This window comes from Cololabis saira, chromosome 12, assembly GCF_033807715.1.
Source record: "Cololabis saira isolate AMF1-May2022 chromosome 12, fColSai1.1, whole genome shotgun sequence".
Classification (NCBI taxonomy): Eukaryota; Metazoa; Chordata; class Actinopteri; order Beloniformes; family Belonidae; genus Cololabis; species Cololabis saira.
This window is the reverse complement of record NC_084598.1, coordinates 32655926-32671935: the sequence shown is the minus strand read 5'-3', so window position 1 is coordinate 32671935 and position 16010 is coordinate 32655926. Positions and strand designations below refer to the sequence as shown.

The 16010-nt window shown below is 42.4% G+C and overlaps 1 protein-coding gene across 2 annotated transcripts in view; it reads left to right on the top strand.

Moving 5' to 3' along the window:
• The first annotated feature begins 610 nt into the window (after nucleotides 1-610).
• mmp23ba (matrix metallopeptidase 23ba) overlaps nucleotides 611-16010 on the top strand; it is a 19534-nt gene continuing 4134 nt past the window's right edge. Inside the window, exons 1-6 of one of the 2 annotated variants that reach the window (XM_061736648.1) lie at nucleotides 611-1129; nucleotides 8888-9020; nucleotides 9874-10013; nucleotides 10494-10661; nucleotides 10767-10931; nucleotides 14199-14309. In XM_061736648.1, coding sequence (XP_061592632.1) covers nucleotides 1018-1129; nucleotides 8888-9020; nucleotides 9874-10013; nucleotides 10494-10661; nucleotides 10767-10931; nucleotides 14199-14309 — 829 coding nt within the window. In that variant the 5' untranslated portion in view covers nucleotides 611-1017. Of the gene's footprint in view, nucleotides 1130-8883; nucleotides 9021-9873; nucleotides 10014-10493; nucleotides 10662-10766; nucleotides 10932-14198; nucleotides 14310-16010 lie in introns of both variants that reach the window. The other variant, XM_061736647.1, reaches the window with a different exon arrangement.

Below are 16010 nucleotides of genomic sequence, written 5' to 3'. Positions count from 1 at the left end.
TATTGTTTTTCTATCCTCTTATTCCACATACTGTTTTTATGCTTTTATTCATGCACTATGCACTTTGTTTGTATGTCTATCTTTTAACTGCAAATAATGATGATGAGCCTGCACAAACAAGTTTTTTACCCATGTTACTGAGTAATATGATGTGACAATAAAGTTTGATTGATTGATTGATTGATTGATTTATATATATATATATATATATATATATATATATATATATATATATATATATATATATATATATATATATATATATATATATATATATATATATATATGGTACCAGGAGGTATAGCTTGCAACTCATTATGTCAATTGGCAGTGGTGGATCAATGTGACTTGGTATATTAAAAGCATGAATTGGGGTTGTACTGTTATCTAATTAACTTTCTATCATTTTCTTGTTTTATTTCACATCTGGGTTATTTGGGGTTGTCACGGTGGGTCATATAAAAGCTTTTTTCTGCTCTACCTCAGTGTCTGTGCATGACACAGTGGTAAAAGGAGACTAAACAGCTTTTTTTCCCTTCCTCAGCAGTGTTACATAAACCTTAACAAATCGTGTAGAGCTCTGATTCTGCTCTTCCCGGAGCTCCGCCGGTCGCAGCGCGCGGTGCGTCGGTCGGACAGGCAGCGCAGCGTTTGGTTTTCATTATGTTGTCTCGACACTGACCCCCTGCCCTCCTGCTGCAGAAATGTGAAGCCAGCCCAAAGCTGGCAGCCGTGCTGTGCGGAAGAGAGCCGAGCAGAGCTGATGTGCAGTGTGCGCTGCTTTCACTATTAAAACCCGGTCGGTCGGTGGGTCGGCAGGCTGGACTGCTGCTGCTGCCGCACGAACACGAGCCGCCCCGACGCGCGCCATGGCCATGGCGCACAAGTAGCTGCTCCGCCGGCATCCATGCTCAACTCGTTTTTTTGCAGAGATTTTTTTTTTATTAAGCCTATTTATTTAGCTCTTTCCCGGAGGTGTGATACATCGCAAGCCATGGTGTGCTCTGGCACATCCAGATGTTTACGCAGCAGCCAGCGGTGCTGCGCGCCGCTGCTGGCCGCCGCGCTGCTCAGCCTTCTGGCCGCAGGGATGCAGCTCACCGCGGCGTTCCCCTCCTGGAGGTTAGAGGTATGCTGGGACCACTTCCACACACGCTCCTCTCATTACCAATTCAAATTAGTTTTTTTTTCTACCAAATCCCATTCAGAGCTCCATGCACTAACCTTGACACATCTGCAGGATGTGTATAGCTGCTTCATGCCACTGTCATATTGGGAAGACAAAGGTGTGATATTGTTTCTGATCACTCAGTTTTGCTTAAGTTGTGAACCTGAGTCAGGGTTAGGCTTTGATAGGCTCCATATGACATATATTACATGCAACATGTGTTGTACTCACTCTGTAGTGCAACAGTTTCAGGCAACCTTAAGCCTGAATTATGGTTCCGCGTTAAAAAAAAAGTTTAAAGCCACATGTAGCAATATCACTTCTGACCACATGGGGGCATGTAAAACAGACAATACCTGCTAATGAGTGGAGACAAGGTGTGGGGTTGCTTACATAGCCTAGCTGTATAAAGATAAAAACAGAAACTACACCGATAGTTAGAAGTAGACTGATTAATCGTTTGGCCGATTATGGGCTGTTTGATGAACAGCGTGAGGTTTAGAAAGACCGATTTCAGTCAATTTTAAGATCAGTGCAACATGCATCACAACCAAGGCACAAATTTAGCTATTTTTAGGGAGACTGTCCCATACACATCTTTGAAATCATAAAAATTACAGTTCCATGCTATTAAGGTTCCTGGGATTGCTGTTGCTATTTTAAAGACACTAGAAAATAAAGCCACTGTATGTAGTAATCCCGCTTATGACCCCATGGGAGCCTGTCGATAGGTTGTGTTGACAAAAGTAACTTATTTCAGTCTTTTCCCTCTTAGGGGTCCTTATGGATTATCATGTTGTGCACATTACTTTGACTTAGACACAACCCTCCCCATTCATCTGGCCCCGGGACCGGCACTATGAGAGTACTGGCATGTGTCCCCTCGGTGGCTGGGGCAGTAGGGGCAGTAGGGTGTTAATTATCCCAGTTAAGGACATGTCTCCACTTTACGGGGTTGGCGATCGATCGTAACTTTCTAGTTGGACATGAACTTTGTTGTGTCTTAAGGCTGGATTATGGTTCTGCGCTAAATCGACGCAGAGCGTGCGCCGCGGGTTGCGCCGCAATGAGCACCCCATGGCGCACGCCACGCCGTGCCTGACGCGCACCTCCCAAAAAATTGTAACTATGCGTCAAGAGGTCGCAGACCCAACGCAGACGAGAGGGCTGTGATTGGTTCGCTTGGTAGCAACGCATTTCCGGTTCCGGTTCGTGAAGCAGTCGTGAACTTTCAGCGCTCTTTTCTTCGTGTGTGTGTGATTTTTTTGTTTTTGTTTTTTGCACAATAGTTGTCCTTATCTCTTTGATTCACTGTGACCGGAAAAGTCGGATAAACCATTCAGGAAAAGAACGACGTCACGGCAGCGGCGTGTGCTCTGCGTTGGTGTAGCGCAGAGCCATAATCCGGGCTTTACACCGTGAACTTCCGTCTGACATGCTGCCCTCCTGTGGTCAGAAGTGGTATCGTTACATGGTCTGGCTTCTTAGGGTTGCATTTAAACTCTGGTAAAGCATCAAGGCTGCGTAAAACCTTTCCACGGTACTGTACTGTACCTTTGGGAATTTTTAAACGTTTTTCTTTTTAATTTTCTTTGGAGTCGGGAGGAGATCTACAGCAGATGCATTGATTTAATAAACAAAGATAAAATTAGATAAAAGTAGTCTGTGCAAGACTTTTCATAGGGATTCAGTGTTCATGTCGTTCCAATTTTTGTTTTCCTTAATGGGATTATTTATGATTCATTCGGAGATGGAATCACTCAGTGATGATAGAAAGATGCAGGATTCAGTTCATTTCAGTTAATCTTGAGCCAAAGTGAAATTAGATGAACGCCAGGAATTAAACCGAGGCCTCTGCAGTGGATCTCTGTGGCAATATCTCCATTGGATAAACGTGCTCTTCCACACTCTTCTATCATCACGAACCACCCACTGTGACGAGGAGCCTGAGGGATAGCTCCATGTCATCTCATTTGCCGCACATTCTCATTACGTGTCAATCACCGAACGTTGCTGGCAGTCGCATGGAAAAGAAAGTACACCCTCTTACGCTTCCAAGGTTGACGAAAACCATCTGCTCCCCACCAGGTCTTGAAATTAGATAACTACAACCTCAAAATGAGCAACACATGATATTTTACACCAAGAATACCAAGGCCAAGATGTGGAAGCAGTGTGAAAACCGCCGGCAGGCTAATTACTTTTTTTTTCTTGCAATTAGAAGCCAATTTCTGATAATAAAAAGCACTTGCTTCATTGATCATCAGAGGGTTTGAGCATCTTTACAAAAGCAGTCATTTTGTTAGATTTCTGATCTTGTCATTTAGGTTTGTGATAACACAATGCTGAGAAGTAAAGACATCAGCAGTGATCTTAGAAAAACAAATGCTGATAATCTTCAACCGGGAAGGAGTTAAATCGCCATTTCTATAACAAAGCATATTGTTCACTAGTAATTAAATATATAAATAATAATTGAACTGAGGCAATGTGAAAGAGAGCAGAGCAAAATTCCTTTACAGTGATGTGAGAGACTGATAAAATCTTACAGAAAACAACTTCTGGAAGTTATTGCGGCTACAGGCGTCTCCAGAAATCAAAGTAAACTTTATTTTTTCCATTTACTCATTCTGTATTTGGCCTTTGTTTTATAAATAATCCTGTAATGTGTCATGGGGTTATTCTATTATCTGAGGGTGTATTTATGTAGTTTACTTAAAAGACCTGATAAGAACCATGTTTGTTTTTATTTATCATATTTTGTGATGAATTCATAGAGAAAACATTAGAAAAGAAAGAGTTTACTTTCTTTTTTCACACGGCCGTAAACTTGTGTGCTTCAACGAGAAATTTCAGTTTATAGATTTATATTAAATTTAAATCAAAATGTTGCTGTGATTTATACTAAAGCCAACTAACAATTTTCACAATTCCCAAACAAGCAATTTATCACATTTAAAAGGCAAGTAAAACATTAATCAACGCTATCTGTCGCTTTAAAACCTCATGGTCATCCAGATGATTAATCTTCCTTTCGTTTTCATTTTGCCAAGCAGACGCACTCGCTTATGAAAAGTCTGCACTTTAATTTTATGCCGAATAGACCCTTTTGTTATTCTGAGACTAGGAATAAAAATGATAATCCGTTGTTTAGCAGTTTAAAGTTAAACTCTTCCAGACTCCTCGCAAGATCCTCAGAGATTTGTCCTCAGATGGGGTTTTTTTTTTCTTTTTTTTCCCTGCATGCTGGAGCTCACCGCCGGCTTCCAAGTTTAGTCTAGGGGGATCGCTCCAGGGCTCGTGGTTTGTGGTTGATCTTAATTTGAGCCACAGTGTGAGAGTAGATGTGGAGTGGATATAACAAGAGGTGACACGGAAAGACTTGTTTTGGCCTTAATACATCAAACGCCTCATAAGTCTCTGAACCAGGGACTCGTGTGTCAGCGTGAGGTCAGAAAAGCAATTGCAGTCAAGAAAAACTGGCCTGCATGCAGCCCTTTATTTCATAACAAGAGACATTATCAGGTTAAGCAGGAGAACGGGACGGCGCTCCAGACTGTCTAGCCCCGTTTCACTCTTTTGGGAAGGAAATAAGGGAAGTGCTGTTTTTATTAGTCTTAACTGGGTTTAGCAGGAACAGGAACCAGACAATGGGGTGGAGAATACGAAATGAAGGAAACAGCTTTGATATTTGCTTTTCATTGTCAGCATCTTGCCCCAGGAAGAAAACCTGGAAGGCTCCGTTTTATAAAGCATTCAAAAGGGAAGGGTGAAGCATGATTAGTTTCATGAAACGTCTACCTTTTCATGACAACCTCCCGAACGTTAACTGTGGGCACTTGAGCCCCGGCAGCAGGTCAGAAACTGGGCACTGCTTCTTGGATCCTCCATCGCCAGCATCCTTCTGCCTTCTTCCTTTCCTCTCGATCCGTCCAAAACCATCTCAATCTAACCTCTCTTACTTTAACTCCAGGAAATCTCACCCTCTTATTTGCTCACTGTGAATCTCATCGGTTGTCTCCCCCAAAAGAAAGTCACATCCAACTCTGCCACTTCCAGCCCTGCTTCCTGTCTGCTGGTCAGTGCTGCCATAGTGAAAGTACTGTTCTCCCTGTCGCCTTGCCAACCTCTCCTTTCACTCTTTCTGCTACACTTCTAGTGCAAAAAACTCCAGATGCTCCGATAATTCAATCCTCCCTTCACCTATTTAACTCCCTCCGCACTGCTCTTAACAGTTAGGTCCAAGTGTGTTAAGTCCTGCACCTTCTCCACCTCCACTCCTAGCATCCTCACTGTTGACCTTCATCCCCTCTTCACCCTGGGACATATCTCTGACCTCTTCAGGTTATTATTCCTCCTACTTTCACCACAGATCAGAATGTAATCTGCAAGCATCATAGTCCATGGAGCCTCCCGTCTGACTTTCATTTGTCAACCTATCCATCACCGTGGCGACCATGAAATGGCCCCCACACTCGAAATTTTTAAATCTCGTCTTAAAACTTATTTTTATTCTTTGACTTTTAATCCAGCATGAGAGTTGTGTGGTCTCTGTCCTGTCTTTTATGTTTCTGAATCACTGGTTGTTGTCTGTGTGGTGTGTTTTTATTTCATGCTTTTATGTGCTCTTATCTATTTTACTCTGTTTTTAGTTTTTACTATTTTATTATGTCTTGCTTTACTCATTGTGCAGCACTTTGGTAACCTTGTTGTTTTAAAAATGTGCTATATAAATAAAGTGGATTGGATTGGATTGGCTCAGGGGTGATATCGGACGCAGTCCTACTTCCACCTGAAATCCATCTGTTGCTCCTACTGCACACCTCACTGTTGTCTTGCCGTCCTCACACGTATCCTGAACCACTTTATCATGCTTTTTCTGCTTCTCTAGACTTCTTCATGCACGATTCCACGCACTTTATTTCATTTATTCTTTTTTTAAAGTCTCCCAGTTCGCCAGTCAGGAACGTGTGTTTATTGGTAGACCAATTTCTTAATTTGTCAGTAGAATCCAACTGATTTAAATCTGGACCAATATAGAATGTATGAGAGGAAAGAAAGCTGATACCAACTGATACCAATTTTCAGTATTTAATTGAAAAACTTGGTAATAATTGAGGTTAGATTGAGTGTATTAGTAGCTGACCGAGGGTTTGGCATGGAGATAGAAGGAAATGCACTGTCACACCGAGAGTTGGGGGTGTAGCAGTAACCCAGCTCATCCTTGAGGGTGAAATAGAGAAATGGAAAAACCCACTGCACCATTGTTTGTGTTTGTGGTTCGTGTGTACAGATTATTAACTCAAGGAGTTAAAGTTGAGTAAAGACAAAGATGCGCATTGGTTAAGTTTAAAAGGAGACGACAGGAAATGCGGTGGAGTCGAGGGAAAGGCGACAGGAATCGCGGCGATGTGGGAAAGTGGTTAGGGTCAGACAAAGACGGCAGGGGAAGTGGTTATGGTTAGGGCAGGAAAGAAAGGAAGACGTAAATAAGGCAGCGGAAACAAGATTGGAGTGGTTTAGAGGAGACATAAGGACCCTTGTGAATGTGATGAAAAAGCAGAAAACGTGGAGGAGGAGGAGGAGGTTCAGAGGAACAAATCCATGTGGTCTTTATATTAGTTTGGTGAGCGTTAGGGCCTATGGTCACGATAACACTGGAGCTAAGTTTCAGGGATTTATGGATTTGATCATCAATAGTGTATCATCAAGAGATGTTATGGCCTTTAACTCACTCGATGGTTAAGCTACAGGAAATCAACAAACCTCGGTATAATATCCTAACAGAGATAACTTATGTGTGAGAGGTGGAGCGGAGGAGGGAAAATGAGTGATTGGTGCAGAGAAGTAAGACAATGGCTGATTGTTACTCGTTCTGTTGCTGAAAGAACAATAAAAGCGACCGATTGCGGCTCTTGACCAGCATATTTTATCATCGGTGTCTGGTCATCGGTCAGGACAAGACACATTCCTGTTGTGAAGCGCAGAACTGTTTCTTTTGGATCAGAACTGCTGCACCTCCTCAAGTGTTGACAGGAGGATTTATTCGTTGAAGCCAACTCCATAAAAAATTGCAGATTTATCAAAGTAATAAAAAAAAGTGACCCAAATCAACCTTCTGAAGTTATGGAAATGCAGAATCTAAAAGGGATTACGTGGAGCTGTTGTTGCATATCCCCCGAAGAGATATCATCCTCAGTGGATCCTTGTAAACACACTCACCACAACAACATGTTTATTGCTGTTCACTTTTCTTTGATGAATCGCAGCGCATTCATGAGAGAATAAAATATCCAGCTTTCTCATGGAAAACAAACAAATAGCAGCTGTCGAGACAACAAACACTGTCTTGTGCCTACAGCTGCAAAGCTTGGGGTCATTATCTGTTTTCTTCGTAAGCTCTCTCGATGGGAGACAAATCGAGACACGGGTGTGTTGTGCCCTTAAATAGGGAAAAGTAGTGAGGGAAGATGTATAAAAGACAGACACAGCTCTTGCCTTCACTCGATTGTATTAAGTCAAAAGTACAACAAAAATCACAGGTCAACAACCAAATGAATCCTTATCCATTTCTTAAAGATGCAAATTACACCCTCAACCAATATAACACATGGATTCCAACCCAAATTAAATACATTTATCTTTTTTAACTCATATCCTAATTAACACATTAACTAACTTATTCAAGTAATGAAATAACGTTTTTTTAAGCACCATACAGACAATCTCGCAGATGAAATAAAATGGTGCAACAGTTAGACGCCATTTGGTGAGACAATAGTAGCATTTAGCTTAGCCTCCCACGATGACGGAGTTAGCCAGTAACTTAAACAATATAAAATAACTCAATTCACTTGCTTCACTTAAAATAAACAACAATTACAGAATAAAAATCATCAAGAAATGTGTCGCTAAGTTTATAGTACTTTGTGTACAGTAATTACCTTAAATAGGGAAAAGTAGTGAGGGAAGATGTATGAAAGACAGACACAGCTCTTGCCTTCATTCGATTGTATTAAGCGAGGAAGAGGAGCGCTATTCCCCCTACTGGAGCCCTGAGGTATTACCACTGGATTGACGCACAATTACCCCAAACACTTACACTTTAAATGTATATCTTATCTTCACAGTAATAACCGGAGCAACTTAGCAGAAATAACAAAAAAACGAATATTTTATAATACTCCGAAAAGGAATGAAATTATGTTTTCTAAAAAAAATGAAATGATTTGTTTTATTACCAAATATGAATGAATGAATGAATGAATTGTTTATTTCGGTTACATTACATTATTTGCAATTCAAACTGTGTGTGTGTGTGTGTAAATGACAAAACACTTTCATACAAGTTTACACTCATCAGTTTCACACAAAAAATAATAATAAACTCTGTAACCGAAAAAGGAATAGGCTGAAGCCAAAGCTTATATTTGCCTACCCTGTACTTTCCAACAGAAAACCCAGATTATCTGCAATATGAAAAGAAACAAAAAGAGAAATTTCCCTTTAAATTGTTCTGCTTAACCAAATTATACTCCAATAATTTAGCATTGTAATCCTTAATTATTTTACTTTTCAATATTTTTTTAAAATTCAACAGAGATTTACACAGTTTCACTTCATCACTAAGTTGATTCCATACTCTCATCTGCCACAGGTGCTGACGTCGCTTTACGCTGCGCGGTGATTCATTAATGGTTTTTGCTTTGTCCAAGGAAGAAGCTCACACCACTGTGCTCCTCATCGGGATCCGCAAAGAGGCCCGGTCGCAAGTGCTGCACCTCTCCAGGAACAAGCGCTACACACTGACCCCAGAGCAGCTCAAGTGGGACAAGTTCAAGCTGACATACAAGTATCTACTCCCCGTCTCTCCTGTTGTCATGACGACAGCCAAGCATGATTGTTGACAATAGAACAATTACATTGTGCTTCTTTTTTTTTTCTTTTAAGAGGGAAAAAGGGGAAGATGAGCATTTGAGTGATGTTGGTTTTGACAAGGAGGACAAGCACGAACTCCCTCGGTTTTTAAATAGAAAAAGGCCTCGCTACATTCCTACGAGTCTGACAGTTGCCGATGTGGTTTAGATGCATTTTAAAAAGGATTGTTTATTCAGAACTGAAACGCCTGCCATCCCATCCAACATACACAATCAAGGTTGTCCGCCAGAAGTTGGCCTCCACCCAACAGCGATCGCCACGCACAACCCCGTAGCTCCATCAGAGGAGGAGAGGAAAATTAAAGAGCATACCAGGGACGTCTGCAGTCGAATCGCAGACGCTTTGCTTCGAATCAATTCGTCTGCCCAGCACTAACAGTTTTGATAGATCCAACAACTTTACTCCTTCTGGAGCTGTAAAATGAAGCCATAAAGTCTTTAATGGGGAGATTGGTTTGAACTGAAGAGGCTCACTTACTGAATTGTCTTAATGCAACAACCTTGAGCAGACGGCTCTTAAGGTTGTTGCGTCAACCTTATTAAAAGAAAGTTAAAATTGTTCTTGAGCGAGAGAAAAGAAGAGAAATAAAGGGATCAGGGGTAAACCTAACATATGTAACAGTAAGAGCTCTCAGTAATGGAGCTGTACTCGCCGTGCTTGTGGGAGTTCTTGTGTGTCTGAACAGTAGCCATCCTATTTTGGCAGTTTCCTCCAGGAATGTGGACGGAGACAAGTCTAAACTACACGACGCTGTTGTCTCTCGACAGGTTGCTCTCTTTTCCTACAAACTTGATAAATGCCAGCGACACGCGTCGAGGCATCGCCAAGGCGTTCACCATGTGGAGCGACGTCTCACCGTTCACGTTCAGGGAGGTGGCGGCCGACGAGGAGGCAGACATAAAGATCGGTGGGTACTCTGCGCGGCGGCGGCTGCATCGGTCCCCCGACAGATGTTCTTTGGCTCCACGCTGCAGACTTCTGCTATGTCGTTACCGCTCTCTCTCTCCATGCTGTCATCTCCGAAACGCATTGGACTCCAGTATCATTAAATCACACTACTGGGACAGTATTACCAAGCTGAAGCTCAGAATGATTCATAATTTGAGATGAAAAAAAAAAAAAAACGTGACTGCTTAACGACTTCCAATCATGTCAGCCCATGGCGAAGCCATCAAAATTATGCTTTATCGGTCCCTCAGGGGATGGACGAGTCCTGATTTAAATTTTTAGTGACAGTGGGAGGCATGGCCTTCATCCTGCCGGGCGAAGGCCGAGCGAAGCTCTCTTTCTTTTGCAATCCATCATCTCCCTGCTGTAGGAGAGGAGAGAAAAGTGAGGGCTTCCCTCCTCGGCTCAGCGTTACAAGTCTTCTTCTTTGTCTTGGCAGGCTTCTACCCAGACAACCACACAGACTGTTGGCAGTCCTACTTGCACCATTGTTTCGACGGCATCACAGGAGAGTTGGCCCATGCATTCTTCCCACCAACCGGCGAGATCCATTTTGACGACCACGAATACTGGATTCTGGGAAACATGCGCTTCAGCTGGAAGAAAGGCATCCATCTTCATTGTTTTTGCTCAAACATGCCAGTCGCCGACCCCGTAATGCGGTTGATACGGTAGCCTGTAGTGAAAATAACCAGCTCCGTCTTTCTTGCAGGGGTCTGGCTGACGGACCTCGTCCACGTGGCGACTCATGAAATCGGCCACGTGCTGGGACTCATGCACTCCATGGACCCAAAAGCTATAATGCACTTGAATGCAACTCTGACAGGACGCAAGCTAATAACGCAGGATGAGGTGTGGGGCTTGCACCGCCTCTATGGTACGTTCTTGGGCGTCACGTTGCTTCCTAGACCGTAGTGTCGCCTGTCCTCTTTAGATTAGCTGACTCTGGACCGGACGGTCCGGTCTGGTGTAAACTGGTTGACGCAGGATGGTGAGGGGGCGTCCCTGCAAGTTCCTCACCCTCAGACCCCGAAGACGCCCTAAATTGGCATATTTTACGGGAACCGTAATTTGCAGCTGGCTGCTAAAATGACAGACTTCAGCTCTGAGAGAAACAAAACAGCATCATATACAAATTTAAGAAGCTAAGAAAGAAGTTTTGTGCCAGCGACCACAGCAGAAGGAGTGGCAGAGAAAGACGACTGCCAGACCGCCAGCTGACGTCTGCCAGAGCTACTGTGGCCGTCCAGCGTGTTCCAGCCAGGTAGCCCGGCCTCGGTGGCGGTCAGTCTGTAGCCGGTCACGGGCCTCCTCCGCGGCCAGACGCCACTTGGGCTGCCAGCTCTCATCCCGCAGCTGAAGGCAGCTAGTTGTTTGGTGGACGTCACACTCGCCTTGTGTACCCAGGAGCGGCCGAGCTGGCAGCCGCTCACCGCCATGTGTTTGTGCTATTAACAGCACAACAAGCCACATCCTCCTCCGAATGGGAGTGATTATCCTCTCCTCGCTCCCCCAGCTCACGTCAAGACGTTCATCATATAGTCTAAATAGCTGAAGTGATGATAACAGCTGTTTCAAAATCACACCTCTAATTATTTATAAATGTGACTCACTTTTAGAGTCAACCTTTAGTGGCCATTTGAGGAACTGCATGTTTAGCAACTTCTGCCACAGTGACACCAAACCGGTTCCAGGGCTGGTTCTGGGTCAGTGCTGAGTTTGGAACCGGGTTTCCACTGACAAAGAACTGGCTCCGGGCCAGAAAAAACGGTTCCAAGGTGGCACCAACTTTTTGTTGATCTAGAGCAGGGGTCGGCAACTCGCGGCTCTAGAGCTGCATGCGGCTCTTTAGCGCCGCCCTAGTGGCTCCTGGAGTTTTTTCAAAAATGTTTGACCTTTTTTTTTTCTCTTTTCTTCTCTTTTTTACTCTTTTTTTGTTCTTTTTTCTTTTTTTCCTTCTTTATTTTCTTTTTTCCTTTTTTTATTTAATCTCTTTTTCTTACCTTTCCTTTTTAATCTCGACATTTCGACTTTTTTCTCGAAATTTTTACTTTTTTCTCGACATTTTGACTTTTTTCTCAACATTTCGACTTTTTTCTCGACATTTCGACTTTTTTCTCAAGATTGTACTTCAACATTAATCTTGACTTTTCTACTTTTTTCTCGAAATTTCGACATTTTTCTCGACATTTCAACTTTTTTCTCGAAGTGCATAATGAATAAATAAATCTTCCCCCAGTCATAACTAATATAGAAACATGCAGCATGTGTTTGTGATACAAGACTTTTCATTTTTTGCGGCTCCAGACATATTAGTTTTTTGTGTTTTTGGTCCAATATGGCTCTTTCAACATTTTGGGTTGCCGACGCCTGATCTAGAGGAAAGAACCGCTTATGTCAGCGGAGGGGGCAGAGTTGTTAAGACCAACGGCAATAGCAAGACTGCTAGACGGCGTAATTTTTTAAAAATAAGTGACGAAGTATGGATCCAGCGAAGCAGCAGTGGTCTGTGGAGGAGACAACTTGTCTTTTGGCATTGGATCTGCTGTTTTCTGATCACAATGAAGGAGCGTGAAGCCAGAAGCAGCAGGTGTACAACCGCGAGGTGGTCCATAGTTGTTGCCAAGTGCCAATGCAAACGAATTACGAACGTAACTGACGTTTACAGTGACGTAATAAGGTGGCTCCCCTTAACACCCGAGCTATGGAAAATCAAACCGGTTCTTAGCTGGTTCACAAGTTGGCCCAGAACCAGCCTGGGAACCGGTTTGCAGAGGTGTCAAGTAACGAAGTACAAATACTTTGTTACCTTACTTAAGTAGAAATTTTGGTTATTTATACTTCACTGAAGTAATTATTTTTCAGACGACTTTTTACTTTTACTCCTTACATTTTCTCGCAATTATCTGTACTTTTTACTCCTTACATTTTAAAAACAGCCTTGTTACTCTATTTCATTTTGGCCTTAAAAAAAAAACTATCCAGTTAAATTGCTCCATCCGGATAGAGTGAATTTGGTTGTGGTTGTTTCAGATGTTCTTGTCCAGTTTTGTTCTTACATCCGTTCCCTCAGATTCCTGCAACTAAACTTGGATGTACATTCCAATAAAGGTTAGGATAAATGATAACATGCCTCTGAAGTTTGACGTTTTGCACCATAACAATACTCATAGGCAACTAGTCATCATATCTTCTGCTCTCTGAAACACATGTTAATGCTCAATAGTACACATATATGGTTCTTTAATATATTTGCATTATACTAAGATGCATTCATTTTCAATGGTTTTTGTCCTTAATGGCTTTTTCCCCCTTACATTACTTTTACTTTTACTTTTATACTTTAAGTAGTTTTGAAACCAGTACTTTTATACTTTTACTTGAGTAAAAAACTTGAGTTGATACTTCAACTTCTACAGGAGTATTTTTAAACTCTAGTATCTATACTTCTACCTGAGTAATGAATGTGAATACTTTTGACACCTCTGCCGGTTTGGTGGAAAAGAGGGTTTTTCTGTCCTCGACATGTACCATGCAGCAAAGAGTTGGCGCTACCTTGGAACCGGTTTTTCTGGCCCGGAGCCAGTTCTTTGTCAGTGGGAACAGAAAACTCAGCACTGGCCCAGAACCAGAACCAGCCCTGGAACCGGTTTGGTGGAATGGTGTGACAACTTTTATAACAGACTCTACAATGTTAAGTGTTCTTAAGTGAAAGTGGAAGAAGGTTGGAGATCAGCTGTTGAGACCGTCGGCCAAGTCGGGGTGAGAATTAAAGTATTAACGTAATGGTCCATTCTGACACGGTAACTGTGACAAAATGCAGAAACATGTTGTAACCTCATCCTGTAATTGAGGGAATTACGTCTCTCGATACACTTGTGGAGAACCAACGGCGTGAAAACTGTCCTGACCTATTTGGTCAGGAGGAGCGGAGACGACCCCGGTGGACGGCCGACACCGAAAGCCAACGTGGCATTAACGAATACTGTATAAAGTAGTCGTGAGTCATCATTAGTGTGTATTACAGTGAGTCATTTTCACTGGCCTGACATTGGGATTGGGGATCCAGTTTCTTTCGCTGCTGACTGAGAGCTGCAGTCTCACTCCATCCACCCCCCCCCCCCTCTCTCTCTCTCTCTTCCAGGATGTTTGGACCGGTTATTTATCTGTCCTGCCTGGGCTCGGAAAGGATATTGCGAGAGCAAGCGCAAGCTGATGCAGAAGCACTGCCCCTCCAGCTGTGATTTCTGTTACGGTAAGACAGCAGCGGCAGCAGCAGCACGGGGGGGGTTGAAAGCTTTCCCCCAGCACAAGGAGCTGCTGTGAACCGTTTGCCAATGAAGCAACGGGAGCCAACAGGTCCAGCCACACAGAGCTGGGATGGAGGTTTTCAACAATCCCATTCTGAGGTTTTGAAAAAATTATATTTCTGAAAAAGAGTTGCATCTCCACGGAGGCTCAGTAGAGCCAATACTTATCGATTATAGTGTCGATAAGAGCCGCTTTGCTCCAAGTGGGACACATCAGCAGTCTGACTTCCTGAGCCTCTTTAGGAATACTGTAGGATGCTCCGGGGCCGAGGTGTCCTGTTGCACAACAGGAAATGTCTCCTCCTAACCATCACAGCCCAAAGATTATTGTGGCTTTCTGAGACTTTTTTTTTTTCTTCTTTTTCTTTTGTCAGCAACAAGGGACAGTGTGGAGAGAGGCATGAGAATATGATTCCTGGCTCACAGTAATCTGTTCCTCATTGTTGATTGGGAGACATACGGCTGTGGAAAATTCCTGACTGACTCCAAACCGCTGGAATTTCAGACTGTGGCTTGAGGGTTAGAGACACACAAGGTCAATTCAGATTTTTTTTTTTTCCCTGAATTAATGAGATTGGCTGTTTCTTAAGCAGACAAAATTGTCGTGATTTTTTTTTTTTTTTTTTTTTTTTAAAGAATCCAGATGGGAGAGATTATATTGATAAGAGCCTCGCGGTGCAGGCAGATCAGCATATTTGGTGTCCGACGCTTCAAAATTTCTGACTGTAATCAGTGTTTTTTTAAATTAAGACAACCACTCATGTCTCTGTTGACTTCCTTCCCCTCTCGGTATTGATGTGCGGATCAATACTGAAGTATTGATACTTCCGATACCAGATCTGTATGCTCTAAAATCGATTCTCAGATGAAAATATTGATACTTTTGATCCTTCTGTCATTTGTGGTGATGTATATCATTAACAGGAATAAGGCGGAAGGTAACTAAACTATTCAGATTTTTTAGTTCTTATTTTTGTTTATTATTCCCTTATTTATTTTAACGGAGTGACTATTTGCACCAGGGTACAAATAGCAAGCCCCTATCAGCTAAGCTATTCACACCCTGGTGACATATGAAAACAATATTAAAACAAATGCGTTGCCCATGCGCATGTGCACCAACGTGTCTGAACTGGAAGGCGCAATTTCATTTAAATTTTCATTCGTTCATATTTCACTTCCCTGTGATGAAGAAAGAATGAAGAAACCCATTCTGAAACGGAATTCAGAGGTAACGTTACGCTTTGTATTTGTACGGAAGAGTATTAGGGCCATGCAGGAGAAAAAATATTTGAGAGGGGAAGATTCTTTTTTATTGTGCACTTCGAGAAAAAAGTCGAAATGTCGAGAAAAAAGTTGAATTGTCAAGATTAATGTTGCAGTACAATTTCTGGGAAAAAGTCGAAATTTCGTAAAAAAAAGTCGAAATTTCGTAAATAAAGTCGAACTTTCGAGAATAAAGTTGAAATACATTTCGATTTTTTTTCTCAAAGTGCACAATAAAACCTTTTTTTTTTTCTAATAATACATGGGTGCAAACATTGATATTGGTAGCAGGGTGTAAATAGCCAGTCTCAGTACTTGCACCCGGGTGTAAATAGCCGAACCCTTATTTTAATGGCTTTATTATTTTACATAAGATCTTT